The sequence below is a fragment of the Eptatretus burgeri genome, chromosome 1, assembly GCF_056783735.1.
Source record: "Eptatretus burgeri isolate ZD-2024b chromosome 1, Ebu_testis_v1, whole genome shotgun sequence".
Classification (NCBI taxonomy): Eukaryota; Metazoa; Chordata; class Myxini; order Myxiniformes; family Myxinidae; genus Eptatretus; species Eptatretus burgeri.
In genome coordinates this window covers 23,238,921-23,258,365 of record NC_140961.1, presented here as the reverse complement: position 1 = coordinate 23,258,365, position 19,445 = coordinate 23,238,921, and the positions used below count along the sequence as shown (strand labels likewise).

At 40.4% G+C, this 19,445-nt stretch overlaps 1 protein-coding gene across 1 annotated transcript in view; it reads left to right on the top strand.

The window, feature by feature from the left end:
• The first annotated feature begins 407 nt into the window (after window positions 1-407).
• Window positions 408-19,445, top strand: part of LOC147034024 (calcium-dependent protein kinase 4-like) — a 37,027-nt gene continuing 17,989 nt past the window's right edge. Inside the window, exons 1-2 of the mRNA XM_085875353.1 lie at window positions 408-797; window positions 1,940-2,110. Of these exons, the coding sequence (XP_085731479.1) occupies window positions 793-797; window positions 1,940-2,110 (176 nt within the window). The 5' untranslated portion in view covers window positions 408-792. The remainder of the gene's footprint in view (window positions 798-1,939; window positions 2,111-19,445) is intronic.

The following is a 19,445-nucleotide window of genomic DNA, read 5'->3' as shown; positions in this document are numbered from 1 at the left end:
CTATGTTACCAATTCATGGCAAAAGATAATTTATCAACTCCACTACAGTGTCACAGTCTACACACATACTCTACCCATTATGAATGCATTGCTTTTTTTTTCGGACAATTTTTCCTTCCATAATCGGTGTATTACCTTGTCTGCAAACTCTGCATGCAATGTGTATGTAACTCATGCATATCAATTTGTGAACTTAAATGGATTGCTTGTTCGGTTACAGTCGACACAAAGACGAAGCGTAAAACATTCCTTCTGAGAAGATAATTGCAAAGACGTGAAGACAAAATGACAAAGAGGCAGACACGACGGCTTGGCCCAGGTGTGCTACGATTAGAACAAGAAAGCCAGTGATGTCATGGTGACTTGTTCTAACACATCACTCGACTATCTTCTTCAGCTCTTCAACTACCCCAACTTCCACCTCCCCTCCCCCTTCCCCTCTCCCACTTTCCACACTCCTCCTGTGTGTGTGTCTCTCTCCCTCTCCTTCTCTCTCTCTCTCTTTCTCTCTCTCTCCCTCTTTTTCTTGCTGCCTCTCTGTTCTCTCATTCTCCGCTCTCGTTTCTGCTTCGGCTTCTGCTTCTCCTGTCCTTTTCTTATTTTCCTCTAATCTCCATCTTCCGCTTTTCTCTATTTATTCTGAGTGTCTGTCTCCATTTGCGGTCTCTTTTGTGGTACTACCCTGTGGACATTTCTACCATTTATAGCCACCCTCCGGACATTATATCTCCCTCGCTCAACGTGGAGAGAGAGAGAGAGGAGAGGAGAGGGTAGAGTGGAGTGCAGAGAGATATGAGGTGAGTCCCCCTTTTTGTATACAAATGTATTACAAGATTTACGGATAAGTAGCTCACGGCATGGAGTATAGGTGTTTGTGGTTGATTGCTATTTTTATCGATTCTGATATTGATTGAGGAACACATTTTTTGAGCTGAATGCTTGTAGCTTATGCATGTTCATGAGTGCTTTAACCAGGGTCAGATTTCTCATGGTGAGCAAAAAGAGTGCTAATCCAAGGTTTATGTGCCTAAGTACTAGTAAACCATATGACCAGCTGTCTATGTCCAGGTGGCTAGTTGCCAGGTTTTTGTTGCTGCATGTTCCTGCCTGAGAGTTGGCAACGATGCACATGTAACAGAGATAACAATCACTATTAACATCTCTTGGCGTGGCTGGGATGAGACAAGGTTGTTATGTTATGATGTGTCAGGCTTACAGCACTGACGACAGACTAGCTCTTCAATTTCCCCACTCCCCAACTCTTCGTCTTATTCTCTTTAACATTTTCAACTTTCAAAAGTTTGTGAAACTCTCACAATCTTCAGACTTCAGGTGAAATTTTGCCTCCCTGGCCCTCCAGCTTCTCTAAACTTCTTTCAAGCTTCCTAGTTGGAATGTCCTGGATATAAAGACCCCTTTCTTGTTTACTTTTTGTATAAATCCCAATTACATTGTTGAATATCTCAGTCACTCCACCAGCTTGCTTAGTTGATTATTTTTATCATAAAGGTGTTACCTGTAAAGCTCCCAATGCTTCTGCCAAATAGCAGGACACATGCTCGGAATGATAACTGACTGATTGGTAAGTGGAGTAGGTAAATGTTGATTTTATGTAATAATAAACGAGTTTGATGGAAAGCAAATGCAGTTTTTAGCAACTGTTGCAACTATTTTAAAGTGGGTATTGAACTTGTAAATGGGCCAAATTTTTTGCATGGTAACTGATTAGCTCATTTATTATTAAAATTAGATATTTGCTTTGACAGAAATTTCCAAATGATTTTTCACAAGATCAATCACATCGTAGAATACGTTTTTGTAAGGGTGGTAACTGCATTTTATTCCTGAAACATGGATTTTGTGACTTACAGTGTGGGTAACAGAAATTTAGTTATCATTAAGAGCACTAACCGAGTTGACTTATTAACGTGACTTACAGTGTGGGCCATGGCTGGCTTGGCCCAGAAGTTAGTCTGGAACGGGAGTTGGGTCGTGGTGCTTTCGGTCTTGTGTTTCGGGGCCGCTATCGTGGACAGCAAGCAGCACTTAAACTTGTACCAGAACACCTGCTGCAGCTCAAACAACTTCTGCATGAGTTAAAGGTTTACAGGTAAAATATATTTCAATCCGCAATCGTACATCTTTATTAAAACGGTGACTGTGAACCCTTGCACCACACCAGCACTTGCTAGAAGGGTTCAGACCAACAGGGGGCACCTGCCACGCATCCACCCTGTGTTTAGTCATCCATTACACCATTTACGTGCTTTTGTATTTTTACAGGGAAAGAAGATATTAATGTTAAAATGCAGCTTCCAATATAGTTACAGTCTCTGAATAATACGGAATCGCCCACTGCTGAAGGCAGTGTCAGCTGCTACATTGCTATCGGCCGCATCAGTCAACTCACATAGGCTTTAGAAACCTTCTTCTTTTTTTAGCAGTGCCAGACCACCCCTTGGGAATCAATCCACGGACGCATTTCTGGCTCACTTGTCATCTCAGTTGAGAGGCGCCTCGCTATTTAGAAAATATATGTTAAAACAAAACAAAACATAAAACAAAATGAAGCACGTATGGACCTCGCCTGTCAGACCAATGTACATGGTCAAACAAAGCTTGTCAAACTAATACACACGCACTTTGGTACTCAGGCCAAGGCTGATCATGGTCATACAAAAACCGAAAAGCACATAGTACATCCGAGCCCACGGGGACAAAATGCATTGTCATACAATAAATATTATCTGTTTGAGAACCACTTTTCTTTCTTATAACAGAAGAAGAAGAGCCACTCCTCTTGCGTTTTCAGATGCATTGGGCTTCCGAGGCAGTTTTTCCTTGGCTGGGGAGCACAATCCTGGATGGGTCACGACAATGACGCAGGATACTCAAATGGCTCATTCTTCCAAGAAGCTGGTTCTCATTTTGCCGAACTTGGAAGGAATGACAGGCTGAATCAACCAACCTGGTGTTATTTAACGACATGACAAGGGCTCAAACTCAGAACCCTGAGATCTTAAGACAGCCACCTGAACCGTTAAGCCAACACCAGGCTTCGTCTTATGGCAGCCACTCTTTTTAATTAAAAATGGTTTCAAAAAAACCACAACGTTATAACAAAGCTAGCGATGTGCACATTGACCCCACGGCCAAAGTACACAGTCCAACAAAGCTTGTCAAACTAGTGTTTGCATGTACCTTCGCCTGAAGGCCGAAGCACCTGGTCCAATGAATGCACACATCCCTGCCCACAAGGCCACAAGGTATTGTCATGCAATAACTGGGAACCACTCGATTTTTTTTGAAATGTGCAACTATTGGTCGTACAGCTGCTGAACCACAACCACATCTGTCGCTTGACTCCATCCACCATAGCACCCAGATGAAATTATATGGCTGCCATCTTGGTTTTCTGGTGGGCCTAACGCATTAAGCCTGGAAGCCTCTGCTGATTATACACTGTCCGGCTTTGTTGTGGAGCATTTCCATTCGCTTTGGTTGGGTCGAGCGTTACTCATGATCAGGGACCCCCAAAAAAAATCTAATCATTTGTTGAATAAAAATTATTCATGAGGCAATAGATAAAATTAAAACGGATAAAAAGAGATAACAGGTTACAGATAAAAAGGTAAATCCCCTGTCAAGGTCATACGCGCCTCCCTAAAAAAAAGTAGCGTTACATAATATTGGGATAAAAACAATCCATGACCATGTGACGGATCAGCTTGTTCTGATCTAACTGTGACGAATCAGCTGCTTTAAGAATGCTTTAAATGGGCGTTTCCCAATTGGCCCGTTACCGAATTTTAAAATCCAATTCACTCGCGCGCTTAATGGTGAAGTCTCGTACCTCGAATGACCACGTCCAGGTGTTTATGAACAAAATGTTTATAATCACGGAGAGGACGGAAGAGAGGGAGAGAGGGACACACTCACTCACACACACACACACACACACACAGACACACACACACACACAAACACACACACACACACACACACACCAGAGGTAACAGATAAAGAGGTAAATCCCTTGTCTGGAATCACCATGAATGTTATCTATATCTGATCTTATTCATTCACATGGGAACACGGGACAGACACGGCACAAAGTTCATGATACAGATTAGAGAATGTAATCTGTACCGTGGGTAATGTTTTTTTTAAAGTTTTCTCAGACCCAGTTTTCACCACGTAGACACATGGGTCACGTGAGTAAGGATGAGGAAATTGAGTGGACAGAGGAGGGGAAAAATATTTATTTTGTGTCACAGGTTGTGACCCACAGTGCGGTCGTTCTTGTTGGTTCACGAGTCAGTAAGTGACCACTATATTCGTTATGGGTGTCTATCTGTCTGTCTGTCTGTCTGTCCCGAGCATAGCTCCGTGGGTTTTGATCCGATCCTGATAAAATTTGGGTGGGAGGTTTATATCATGATCTAGTTGTGTTTTCCGGAGAATGGGCGTGGTGCGCCCATTATGGGCGGAGCCACGCCCAAAAAACGTGTTTTTAGGGGTTAGCCGATTTCAAGTTACATCTTCTCCGAGGGGTTTGTCGAATCTGGCAGGGGTTTTCGGTATTTGGTTAGCCCAATGGCACCTGCATAGCCCCACGGAGCTCGATTTTTCATTTTCGTCACAAGGTCACGAACTTAGAAAATGTCAAAAAAATCAATAAATTGGGCATCTAGCTCCTAGGGTTTTCAACTGTTTCGAATGAAAGTTGGTATGCAAGTAGTGCTCTTAGAGTACTACAACTTTCATCATTTACGTTTTTCCCGATTCCCGCCAGTTTGCCCGTAGTGTCCCCTCGAAGGTCAAAAAATAAAAAAGGCGAACCGTGTACATTGCTCGTGAACCATCGCCATCTCCAGACTTGTTTACTTTAAAAAGGTTAAAAAAAATTCCAAAAATTAAAACAGCTTGGGACGTGCACCTTGGTCCCACAGCCAACGGACACAGTCCAACAAGCCTGACCCATGAGTGTACACATGCACTTCAGCCTGAATGCTGAAACACATGATCAATCGAACACATGCAATCGAACCCAAAGGGCCAGGATGCATGCTCATAACATGCTTCACTTCATGCATTGTCCAAGTTATGCTGATGACTGGCAGTTAGTCAAAAACGGATCTGGAGGTTGATTCCATTCACAAGGTGGAGGCTGGCATTGCCAAAAAAGGCTTCGAAAGCCGATGTACAGTCGGTTGACTGATACCATGGATAGCATGTAGCAACTGACACTACTTTCAGCAGTGGGTGATTGTCTTTCACAGACTGTAACTAAAGCCGGAAGTTACATTTTAACATATATTCAATTGGATCTTCCAGCTTTATATAAACACAGCATCAGCACTCCCACCCTCCCTCCGGGTGGGAGTTTGATCTCAGCCCACCACCAGTGGGCAATCCAAAGTAGTATTATTTCCACAAAGTGATACTTTCTTCGAGGAAAAAAAAACATTTTTTGGAACGCACTATAACCATATTTTACCTTGCTGGATCACACTGTAAAATACAAGCAGGCACTCCCGCGCAGAAGGTGGGAATACCCTTCTCGGCCCACCTTACGTGGGAAATGTGCTGCGGAACATTCTTGGAAATGCACTTTATAATTTTTGTCATTTTTGAAACAAATGTTATTGATCACAATGTATCATACTTAAAATCATAAGATAAAGAAGATGATTTGTAATACCGGCTACCACCAAAGGTGGGCCTATTTTCACCACATATACGGTATACATATATATACATATATAAATATATAAGCATGGTGTGCTTACACATGGTGTAAGCAGATGAATCATGCTTCCCCGTTGTCTTGGGTCGCTCACCTGCATTTGATTTTTCATTTATTTATTTTCTTTCTTTTTATTTATTTATTTATATTTTCATCTACGGATGCCTTCCGAGGGTTCTGAGTTTTTCCTGGTGTATCGGCTTCGGTGTCCGCGGGCACACAAAATTACCATGCTTCCCCATTGTCTGGGGACACTCATCTGCATTTTTTTTTCATTTTTTTTATTTACTTATAATTTAATTTACGGATGTTGTCCGACGATTCTGTGATGTTTTTTTTCTGGTGTTACTGGCTTCGATGTCCATCGGAACGCAAAATTTCAGCTTTCTATGTCACCCGGAAGGCACCGATCTTTAATACCAGTCATTCAGTCAGTCAGTGGTGAGAAAGAGCTTTATGTATTAGATATGTAAACATACGGTATAATAACCATTCCTTTCACACTGGAAGGTGCATAGCGCTGCCGAGGCAGTTTCACTTGTCTTAGGAGTATAATCCTGGATGGGTTGCCACTCCCACGCAGGATACTCGATTGGCTTATTACCCCTGTAAGCTGGTACTTATTTTACCGACCTCGGAAGGATTACAGGATTAGTCAACCCTCCTGGTGTTATTTCAATGGCACAACAGGGGTTCAAACTCAAGATTCTATAAGATCATAAGCCAACCACATTAACCGTTAAGCCAACTCCAAGCTTATATTTGCAGTATACTGTATCTTGTAGATATTTTCAAGCGTTTGTGTGTTTGTTTGTCTGTTTGTACGTTATTCTCTAATGGCCGATCCGTAGCACCGAGAGGCCCCAAATTTTGGGTGTTGGGATTTGAGAATCTGGACAAGGTTTTGAGCTACCATGCGTTGGACTTGACATCCATTTTTAGGCAACCAAAGGCCGCTATGAAGTGTATATTGGGATGTGGTGTCAGGCAGTGCTACCGCTAGCCCACAGGCAAAAGTTAACCACCATCAGGCCAATAACTCCATGGCTTTTCAATGTCCCACACATGCCAAAACTACCGCCGGAAAAAGCACAACCAACCCGGCAGTGCCAGTGCTGTGTATGTTTTTTTCAGGTGTACAGTGTAGCCCCCCTCCTCATGCCACCAGAGCAGCGCCTTGTCGCCCCTGCTAGTATATACGCATACATATATATATATATATATATCTTTTGTGTACCCACAAAGTTGACCACATATCACTTCCTAGCTCCTCCATGAGCCTCCACTGTATACAACAAAAAATAATAATAACCAGCATGCACATATCAGCACAGAACTCACATAACAGATAAACATATTTATCTGTTATGTAAGCACTGATACGTGGATGTTGCGTATCTATGTGCTCAATTTTGTTGGTATACAAAAGTTTTTGTAATAAAATGGCTCAAGGTGATAAAAAAAGGAGCATGACAAAACTCTAAAGGGGGGGGGGGATGAATATAAAGGTTATATTTATTCTTATTGGCATAATGTTTTTTTTAATGCATAAAGTTTTCTTCACCGTGGAACAAGCTATGGAAAGAAAAGGAACAAAAGGAGAGACAAATTTTGGTCCACAAATGGGATTCCACACCTCGTCAACATTTTAATCCTTGAAACACAGGACTTCCAAAAAGAATTTTCATCTGTCCAGTCAGAGAGCGATCGATCCATCATGAACAATGATACAGGACAGGGAATAATACAGCCAAACTGTCACGACTAGAGAATATCATTCATGTGTTATAGCAGGGGCTACCTGGGAGAGGAGGGATACCTGGCACTGCTCGCCTGGGTGAGGTCGTTTCGGGACGTGTTGGACATCGAAAAGCGATGGAGTTATCGGCCTCATTGTGGTGATCTTTTGCCGACGCCCAACTCCACATCCCAATATGCACTTTATAGCGGCCTTTGGTGACCTCAAAACAGATGTCAATGCCAGTGTGTGGTCGCTTTTAATCTTGCCCAGATTCTGAAGTACCTACACCCAAAAGTTGGGGCTTCTAGGTGCTGCAGTTCGGCCTTCAAAGAATAACAAACAAACACACAAACACTTCGAAATACGTATATAAATTTGTCGATTTTAGAAAGTACCAATAAACAGATAGTCAAGGATCCATTCCCAAGACTTTGCAAGGGATGTTGAGTACCTATGTGTACAAATCAAATGTGCACAATACATGAATGTCTACTCGTACCAAGAACAAACATGGCTGTCCAACCATGATGAAAATATGGTTCTGCACTCTTTCGAGTTCCGCATTCAAATTACGGAAGCCTCATGAGTAAGAAAAACTTTTGTTGTCCTGATTGTGGTAATGTTTGAGTTATGGCCTCCAGCTTCTCCAAGGCGGCCTGATCAGCCTTCATCATTGTGTTTAAGTGTTGTCTGCATGGCAAAGTGTTGGTGATATGTTAAGTCATCTTTATCAAGCCATAGAACAACTCCATAAAACGTCTGCAAATCAACTCGAGCTTCTTGTCTTTATAGGTCACATAAGATGTCCTTCACCTTTGAGGGCATATTTGCATAGACTTTATGAAAAGTCCTTTCATTTTTCTTCCTTGCTGATGAATCCTTCAGACAGAGTGATATTAATACATACTTATACAAATACATTGCACATTGTTGATCCATTTTGTACTGTGGTCCAAGTTTATGCCCTATGGATATTTTGTACCCTCGCCAGAGGTATTGCATTTGGGTCTGTTTGTCTGTCTGTCTGTTTGTCCGCACAGAACGTGAGTACGGTTTTTCTCTGCAAACTCTTGTCGGATTGATACAATATCTTCAGTGTCGGAGCAACTACTCATGTAGAATGTTTCAATGATAATTATCATGCCATACATCGCGTGGTGTGGCAGCCATGATGAAAAAAAGGAAAAAATTTGGGCCTCTGTATCTCCAAAACCGTACCAAGGAAAAAATTGAAACTTGGCACATGGGGAATTAAGTGATTTTTTTTTAATGATGTCATCGGTGCTTTCGTTATGACGTCATGATTGCATATGTAGAACGCGACATCCGATCAATATGAAATTTTTTGAGGGTCATCTCGAGATAAAATGGTTCAGAGAAAAAAAAATTAATGGCGTCATCCATCACATGATTCGGCAGGCATATTGTTATATAAAAAAAAAAACCTTCAAAAATATTCCCTGAAGTGGCTGAATAGATCGAGACGAAACTTTACACATATGACCGCCTGTCCATGAGGAACAAAATGTTCTCACCCAATGATGTCATAGGTCACATGGTTTGGCAGCCATATTAGATTTACCCAAAAACGTTTCCAAATCTTCTCCAGAACAGCTGGACAGATTGAGAGAAAACTTCACACACACATGTTCCCCAAGCCTTGGGGATACCAGGGTATTCAAGAATTATTGATGGTTCACATGGTCTGGCAGCCATATTGGTTCAACCTTTTTAAATCTCTCACTTGAACAGCTTCATCGATCGACGTGAAACGTCACAATTATGATCTAGCAGTGATGTGGAATCTATGTTTTAAATTTCAACCTCATCGGATGCATTTTCGGCAAGCCAGAATTATTTAATTTTCTTGATCTGGGTTCTTTTTTATTTTGTTTTTTTTTTTCTTGAATAAGGTTCACTCGTCTGTGCCCGGATGGGTTTGAGGGTAGAGGAGTAGCAGCTGAAACCCGGATCCTACCCAGATTCCTCATGATGAGTTAATCTTTGCTTCTTGCTTGTTCAGAGCACAAACACCACACAAAATGCACGACACAAAACTACATAAACACCACATAGAACAAGTCCTGGTGAAGGTCTGCAATCTCTGATTGCTCTTTCTTCTTCTTCCTGGATTGATGGTGTAAGTTAGTCGAAGCTAAATTAACTAATTCCCCAGTTGAGTGGTTCATTCACTCATTATGCTAATGATATGCAAAGGCTGTGAAACATTTGTCTTTGCTGGCCTCCTTCCAGATTTTAATCTATTCGTTCATTCGTCTTTACTTGCGTTCTTCTATTTTTTTTTCTATTACTACTTTTATTTCTAACTTTGCTTATTTGTAGTTCTGCCAATAAAGATTGTTGTAGTTTTAGCACCATTGCCTCTATGGTATAGTTTAGCTTTAAATGTTCTTTGCATTATCTTTACTTTGACTGTCTTTTGTGTGGCTGATGAAGCCATTAGGGTAGAAACTGCCTGTCCAAGGCAGGTGTTAAACATATGTGTTTATGTGCTTCTAGCAAATCCATGCGTTTCTTATACTGTACCCCTTTTTCATAGTGGTTCATGGTTACATCATTGAGTGGTTTGAGGTTTCTCGAAGTGTTCAGAGAAATGTAATTGTTTGAATAATAAGTATTCAGGCCTGTGATGGACATGAACTGACTGAAAGATGATGTTTTGGACAAATTAATTTTTCACTTCCCAAGAGAAGCCTTCACCTATCTACATAATGGTTTTGAGAGAAACATCGTGACACATTCAATAATTCAGGTGAATGTCACACATATTTGGTTGAATTGTTTGACATACAGGTAATGAGGCTCGCAGAAGAGCAGAATAGCAGGGGTCGATGAATCAACAGACACAAAATGGAGCGAATGGAAAAAAAAAGTTAGGAGAACAACACATGGATGCACAAGGGGAGGAATTGCAGGTGGAAGATTGAAACAGGGTCTCAGTGGGCATAGAAAATGTGAGAAGTAGAAATGGGATAGATCATTTGGTGTGGTCGGCAGCGAAGACCATGGGTTGGCGATGTTTTGTTACCTCCGCTACCGAAGGTGGATGGACATTATGTTTTCACCCGTCTGTCTGTTTGTTTGTTACTTACGAAATCTTTAGATTTCGTAAGTATATTGATGACTTCCGTCCTCTGTTTGTGTGTTTGTGTGTTTGTTTGTAGGCACGATAACTCGAGAACGGAAGAAGCTACCAATGTCAAATTACACCACGTGATTCAGGAGGATGATGGCTAGCGCTGATTAGATTTTGGTCAAAATCGGTCAAAGGTCAAGGTCACAGTGAGGTCAAACATTCGATTTTTGATGGTTTCGTACAGAATCATCGTAGAGACTTCTGCTTTGCGTCGTTACCTTCTCTAGAGACAGCTTTTATTAAACGGAGCGTGAGTTTGGAAGAACGAGGTAAGTTCGGTGGAATTTGTGTGTTAATTCTTCGAGTCACGGCTGTTTTGGGGGTTTCAGTGTTGGCACCCATGGTGCAGAACGCCTTGCCTGGTTGTAGGCCGTGGCGTGTTTTCGATAAAGATGGGGTTTAAAGGTCATTTTTTATCTCAATAAAGGTTATCGTGGCATGCCTGACTCGCTAAGCCGTCGGATTATGTAAAGATTGTTGGTGATGGCCGAATATTACGGTTTTGTGACTTTGATAAAATATTATTAAATAATTGCGTGGAGAAATGGAGATTTTTGCTTCAGTCGACGTTACGAGTTCATTTTAACTCGGATCGCAATTCTGTTTTCACTTTTGGTAATGGTTAAGTATGCTTGCTTAACACTTGGTTGTCGAAATTCTGGTAAAAATCGGATGTTTTATGAGATTTCTGTCGGGTGTCGTATCTGAGGCTTAACTGAAGATTATGCTAATGAGGGGGATTGTAACACACGGCATTACGCGCTCGTTTTAAAGTCAATTTCAATCCTGTCTTCACTTTTGGTAACGGCTAAGTATGCTTAACACTCGGTTGTCGAAATTCTGGTAAAAATCGGATGTTTTATGAGAGGTTTGGTACAGAATCATCGTAGAAACTTCTGGTTTGCGTCGCTACCTTCTCTAGAGACAACTTTTATTCAACAAGGTCAGAGGCCAAGTTGACGATTTTGTAAGTACCATTCTATGACTGCTTGTTTGTTTGTTTGTAAGCAGGAAATCTCAAAAGGTGTTTGACTGATTTGGACGACACTTGGATGGATAAGTTGAGTAGGTGAGAAGAACAAGCCGATTAGATTTTGGTTAAGGTCCGGTTGCAGATATGGCCTATCAGTGGGATACAAACCTAAACTGTTCAGCCTGGCAGAGGTTAGTGCTCTACTGAGTGCTGTTCAAATTGATTTGTGTATTTATCATCTCTCTTCTGTTCCATTAACATCAAAATTGGGGCTGAATAGCCTTCCAGTTTTGGTAGGCCTTCATAACTTATTAGCGAGCCACCTGTGCTATGCACGGAAGGGGGGCTTGACAGCTGGTTCGAGAAAGACTTTGGCAGAAAACTTACTGCAGCTGACCCCCAACAGAAGTAATGTGGGTAATATTTCTATGATGGCCTGGTGTTGGCTTAGTGGTCATGGTGGCGGCTTGGGATCCTAGGGTCCTGAGTTCAAGCCCCAATGGCCACTGAATTAATACACCAGGAGGTTGACTCAGTCTGTCATCCTTCCGAGGTCGGCAAAATGAGTACCAGTGTACTGATAAGGGGGACACTGCATCAGCGGCAGAGCTGCGTCCCAACCAATGATGCAACCAGCAGCCACAGGCTGCACGAGAGAGAGAGAGAGACACAGAGAGAGAGAGAGAGAGAGAGAGAGAGAGAGAGAGAGAGAGAGAGAGAGAGAGAGAGAGAGAGAGAGAGAGAGAGATATATATATATATATATATATATATATATATATATATATATATAGAGAGAGAGAGAGAGATATTTCTATGATGTCACAATGGCGAAACTACAAATGCCCAATCCAAGAATGTCACCGGTGGAACCCCTCACATTATTTCCTGATTTTCCTTTAATCTCAATCTCTCTATATTTTCATTCCAAACAGCATCATTCCAATCACAAATTAATACTGTACCATTAATATAACAAAATACAAAATTACCAACATTCGTGAAGAAAACGAGAAACACCGTTCTGACGTTACATCCAGATAGGGAGCAGCTTCGTATAGATCGAAACTCGAAATCATAATTGTATTGAGGTATTTATGAAACCTCCTACCCAACTTAGGACATCTGCTGGGACCCCAAAACGTTCCACAGAAGGTTTGGCAGGACTAGCCCCAAAACTGTGGGAGTAGTTTGGGGACGGACAGACAGACAGACCGACAGTCTTACTTTATAATATAGATTTGGGTATGTTTTGTGTTTTATTGGTTTGGCCATTTCTTTGCTTTATGTAAATGTATGCACCGAATATCTTTTCCATGAGGGATTCCTCTGAGACCCAAATCATACGGTGTTTACTGTTTATCATACAATATTTAACATCATAATTTATACCCTGTATGCAGCCACAAATTCCATAAAAATAAATTAAAATTCATTTCTTTCACCTCCACTCATTCGTTCTTCTTTTTTTTCCCACCTGTGGAACCGACATCCTCATTCTGTTCAATCCCATCCTTCTCTCCAGGGTTTCAAGACGGCTGTTCACCACCACCTCAGGTCATCCCCCATCCATACTCATGATCTTTTTTTATCATCGTTATTGTATCCCCCTCTCCCTCACACACCACCGTTAATGTAACACCCCTGGGCAACCTTCATCACAGTTCAACATCAGCTGTGCCTCATTAATCCACCCCAAGCTCACCTATCAGGTTTCCCTTCTTCTTGCTGTTTGAACTTGTATCGAGCTTATTTATCCCACGTGTCTTCCTCTCCCCCTTCCTTTCTCTCATTCTTCCTCCAAGTATCCCTCTGTTCCACTGTTGGTGGTGTTTCCCCGCTCTCTGCTATGTTCCATCACTGATCCGTTCTGCTCTCTTCTGTGTTCTTCTAGCGATTCCTTGAGCCTCATCGTTTTTTTAGAAAAATAGAACAAAGTTTTTAGACCTGCACTAGGATTGTGTTGCAATGACAGATTGCAACTCATGAATTGGCCAATGGCCTTACCCACTCTCGATGGGATGGGAGAGGGTATTTTGTGTGTGTGTGTGTGTGTGTGTGTGTGTGTGTGTGTGTGTGTGTGTGTGTGTGTGTGTGTGTGTGTGTGTGTGTGTGTGTGTGTGTGTGTGTGTGTGTGTGTGTGTGTGTGTGTGTGTGTGTCAGTGAGTCCACACACACACACACACACTCACACACACCAACTTTAATGTTACACCCCTGGGCAGCCTTAATCACAGTTCAACAAAGCTGTTTAATGTAACTAACATTTTACATCCCATTTAACCATAAATTGATTTCCGACCTTTAATGTGGATTATCTCAAAGTTATCAGCTGTGCCCATTTCTGAGTGTGTTTGCCTGCACCACCCATGGTTTGAAGTATGCTGCAAGGCCTACAGGCCCAACTAGCATGCCCATCGTCCTTCAGCATGGTTCGACAAAGTTCTCCATGTTAATCATAACATTTTTATTTCTCATTTAACCACAAGTTCTTCCCCCCCCCCCCCCCTTGAATGTGTCCTATGTCCAAATTATGGACGATTATTGTGTCTTATAATCTGTGTAGTCTCTTAATTCTATGTCTATCTACATGTTGTTAAGGACCATACTTCTTTCATCCCTACTCCTTATAAAGGAGATTTGTCTGTGTGTGAAGGTTGTCCTGCCAGTTTACATATTAATTAATTAATAGTATTTATGAGACAGATTAACTTTTACTACTACATTTCCGCTCCCTACGGGAGCGACAAGAAGAGTCATATAATTATCCTCTCTGGGGTATATATTGTCGTGGTGGTGGCCGGCCCAGGTTAACTCCCTGACCCAATTTGTGGTGACGTGCGGTTAACACCACCAACCCCAGGGACGGCCGACAAGTTCCTTATTAATAGGAGGCGGACACATTGATCCTCGGAGATTTTAACACGTGCTCGAAAGGCATGGGGCGCGATGGCGGACGGGGTGGAGGAGCACGGGGGATGAAATGGATACACAGGGAGGTTATACTCGAACCCCACTACAAATACACGAATGCAGTTTCTTAAAATAAACACATTTGATGAGCATAAACAAATATTTACAAAGGACAATAATTCAAAAGGTAATGATAATAATAATGAAGTAAATAAATCTTACAGTCGAGGCACCTCTTCACACAGACTCAAATACAGACATGGGGAAACAAAATTAAAAGAAAACCCTTCCTTTCAACTATTCTTGTACTTAGCTTGGCCCAGAGCTGGTCTTTGTGGGACTTGGAATCGAGGCGTTTCCACCGGCAGGTGCATACGCACGCAAAATGGCGCTTCTCTCGTAGCAGGACAAATGTACGCCAGGCAATCCGCGAGCAGCACTCAACACCAAGGCTCAGAGCCCCAGTGCAGCTGCTTATGACATACACGAGGCTCGGGGTCCGTTGCTCAAGATTCAACCAAGAGCCTAAGGCCAGCGTCTTGCTTCACCACGCGAACCAAATCGCCTCGACACGAATTCAATGGCCATGTCATCCTCTGTGGCATGTGCTCACCCTCCACTCTCGCCTTGCCAAACAATGCGCCTCGTGCCCCCGCTCTGATCACGACTCTCCAAAAATGCGCAAGCTCTCCATCATAGGGAGTGGGTGCCTCTAGTACACATTAACGCAGCATTTGTCCAAGGAGGAAAAACCTCTTGCAGAGGGGGGGGGGATATTATTAGTGTTAATATTGCTTTGTAATAACATTAATATAATGCTATTATTGCGAGTGTTATTACTTTTTGTTTTTAGAACTGAAGCTGATTTGGAAAAAAAAAACTCTACAATAAGCTATCGACACACCTCAATACGGATTTCCCCCAAGGCGAAAAATCCCCTCGGTGGAGGATTTAATGAAGTCGTTGCAACCTCCATTGTGTGACCCATAGTCCTTCTGTCAAGTTTGGTTGAGAATGGATAAGTAGTGGTCAAACAGACACGGACAGATACCAAATTGTGTATTTTAGTATGATATATGAACCAATGTCTTTTACATACCAGTCTCTTCATATATATGTATATATATATATATATATATATATATATATATATATATATATGTATATGTATATGTATATGTATATGTATATGTATATGTATATGTATATGTATATGTATATGTATATATATATATATATATATATGTATATGTATATATATATATATATGTATGTATATGTATATGTATATATATATATATATATGTATATATATATATATGTATATATATATGTATATGTATATATATATATATATGTATATATATATGTATATGTATATATATATATATATATATGTATATGTATATATATATATATATATGTATATATATATATATATATATATATATATATATATGTATATATATATATATATATATATATATATATATATATATATATATATATATATATATATATATATATATATATATATATATATATATATATATATATATATATATATGTATATATATATATATATATATATATATATATGTATATATATATATATATATATATATATATATATATATATATATATATATATATATATATATATATATATATATATATATATATATATATATATATATATATATATATATATATATATATATATATATATATATATATATATATATATATCCATATATATATATATATATATATATATATATATATATATATATATATATCCATATATATATATCCATATATATATATATATATCCATATATATATATATATATATATATATATATATATATATATATATCCATATATATATATATATATATATATATATATATCCATATATATATATATATATATATATATATATATATATATATATATATATATATATATATATATATATATATATATATATATATATATATATATATATATATATATATATATATATATATATATATATATATATATATATATATATATATATATATATATATATATATATATATATATATATATATATATATATATATATATATATATATATATATATATATATGGATGAGAGAATTTATTGGACGAGAAACACCTGCTCCCTATTTGAGGAGGGGGTGCGAACATGTAATCCTTCAAGTTGGAGGTGGCCATCCCAACTTAGTGGAATGTTGCCATGCAAACCTTGAGTAGAACTACCAAGTTTAAATGCATTTCGTCCTTCAAACAAACAAACAGACATGTACGTTTCAACACCTCCACCCTCACATCTATGATGAAGATAATTTTCATCATGCTATAACACAGACGATTGGCATATTTTAGAATGATTTGTACAACTTCTGATATTTCAATCTACTTTTAGGGATAATATCCAGTTTTCAAGTTACTCTGTCCAGCGGTGCAAGAGTGTAGTTGTCATAATCCGTCCATAACGTTTTGAAATATCATGCTCACAGACAAGCAAACAGACAAACAGGGGTGAATACATAATCTCCGTTGACCTTCGGTTGCGGATGTAACAAATTAGAGGTAGCCATTCAAACTTCATAGAATGTTTGAAGCACATCCAGAGTGCGATCACCACTTTTCAACTTGTTTTGTCCAGCAGTTTATGAGTGCATAAAATACAGAGCATTATGTAAAATGGCCAAGTAGTTTTTGATTCGACAAGGTTTTCATACAGAGATACCATTGTGATACTGTTGTGGGAATTATCGTTAGAGGTTACTGAAATTGTTTAGTGGAACGATAGTTATTTCTTAACATTTGTTTAGATAAGTTTGATGTACAATTTGTACAATAGATATGCATTGTTTATGTGCAGATAGATGTTTGTTTTTCCTATCCTACTGTTTTGTCCTTCCCTCTTCAAACCTCTGGCTGTATGTTTTTAATGTTATTTTCCTCTGGTTACATGTCTTTATCCTGGTGGCTGTGTTTGCAGCTCAAGCCATGAGAATGTGCAAGTGTGGCATATCTGCGTTGAGCTAGCCGGCCGTTGGCCTCACCACAAGGAGTTGATTGCCAGGTTGAAACAGCACTGAGGAAGTAAGCAATTGCCTCACCACAAGAGCTTGCTCACGTGGCCCGGCACGAGACCAGATTGGCAGTTATTTCACGTGCAGTCGTCAGTTAATGATGTAGCTGTCACAGAGATGTGGTTGACCATTACAACTGTTCGAGAGAGGGAGAGAGAGGGAGACAGAGGCAGACAGAGGCAGAGAGGGAGAGATAGGCAGAGAGAGAGAGGGAGAGATAGGCAGAGAGAGAGAGGGGGAGAGAGGGAGAGAGAGGGAGGGAGAGGGACAGAGAGACAGGGAGAGGGAGAGAGAGGGAGAGAGAGAGCTCAGGGGGAGAGAGGGAGAGGGAGAGAGAGGGAAAAAGAGAGGGAGAGAGAGTGGGGGGAGAAAGAAAGAGGGGGGAGGAAGAGAGGGAGAGAGAGAGGAGGTGGGGGGAGAGAGAGAGGGACATGAAAGCCGAGAGAGAGGGACATGAAAGCCGAGAGAGAGAGGGACGTGAAAGCCGAGAGAGAGAGAGGGACGTGAAAGCCGAGAGAGAGAGAGGGACGTGAAAGCCGAGAGAGAGAGAGGGACGTGAAAGCCGAGAGAGAGAGAGAGAGGGACGTGAAAGCCGAGAGAGAGAGAGGGACGTGAAAGCCGAGAGAGAGGGACGTGAAAGCCGAGAGAGAGGGACGTGAAAGCCGAGAGAGAGGGACGTGAAAGCCGAGAGAGAGGGACGTGAAAGCCGAGAGAGAGGAACGTGAAAGCCGTTCCTGAACGTGAAGGAGAGTGAGAATTACCCTGAGAAGAGAGCAGATGTTTGGAGGAACAGCAGGATCGTGAGGAGAATGCTAGGTCTCTGAATATGTGGAGCTGAATGTGCCGGAGGTGTAAATATGTAATTCCCAGAGCAATAATGAGGACTTTGAGGAAGTAAAAATTATGGAGCTTGAGGAGTTTATACACCAGGTTGCACCAGAGAGATGGTGATAACTTTGACACGGGACTCCTGCACAGCTTTCCTCCGCGTTTGCAAACAACCCCTCGGCCTTGTTATTTGTATTCCCTGTCCTGTGTTCTTGTCGAGTGCATGAACGGGCCTTAAGATAAGAACCGTTTAGAAATCTGCCACGCTTGGTTTGTTTGAGAGCGGTAAGGGTTGATTCACTGATTAATTTATATTTGTTTGTTACATATGTGTTGCTATTGCTTCATGTAATTGTTCTCCCATGCCATTTAATGTATAATAATAATAAATGTCAGTGGGTTCATCAGTCAGTCAGTCAGTCAGTCATTAAGTTTGTGTGTGTCTCCTCCACAAGTCCAAAACCATTAAACTGAGTGGCCTGCATGCATACTGGGGAACTTTGCATGCACACTGGGGAACTCCAACGGAGTGCATAAATGAAAATATGAGTGTTTGGGTTAATCTTAACACCCCTTTTGAAGAAAATTAATGGCCTCATTTAATTATCCTTTATCAAGGCTCATCGCTGGTCAACTCGCTGTCCCTCGCTGTGGTCTTAATTCGCCATTTTATTTGGCCTGCTCAACAATGCCTTGACTTGGAACAGGCCTCAATGGTTTCTTCGTGACAAAGTTTTTTTTTTTTCACCCTTCCTCACTCATATCATCAAATGCCTGCTCATCGTAACCTACAAATCATTGGATGCATTGCAATGCTTATAAACGCCCAGGGATGCCAGTGTTTTTGGCTTTATTTCATTTCTGCACATGCCATAACCTTTTTAATCTCGAAATCAAAGGAGCCAAATTTCAAAATGTAGCTTCTTAATTGATATCAGCAGCAGTTCCAACTGCTAAAAAAAAGGTGTTCAT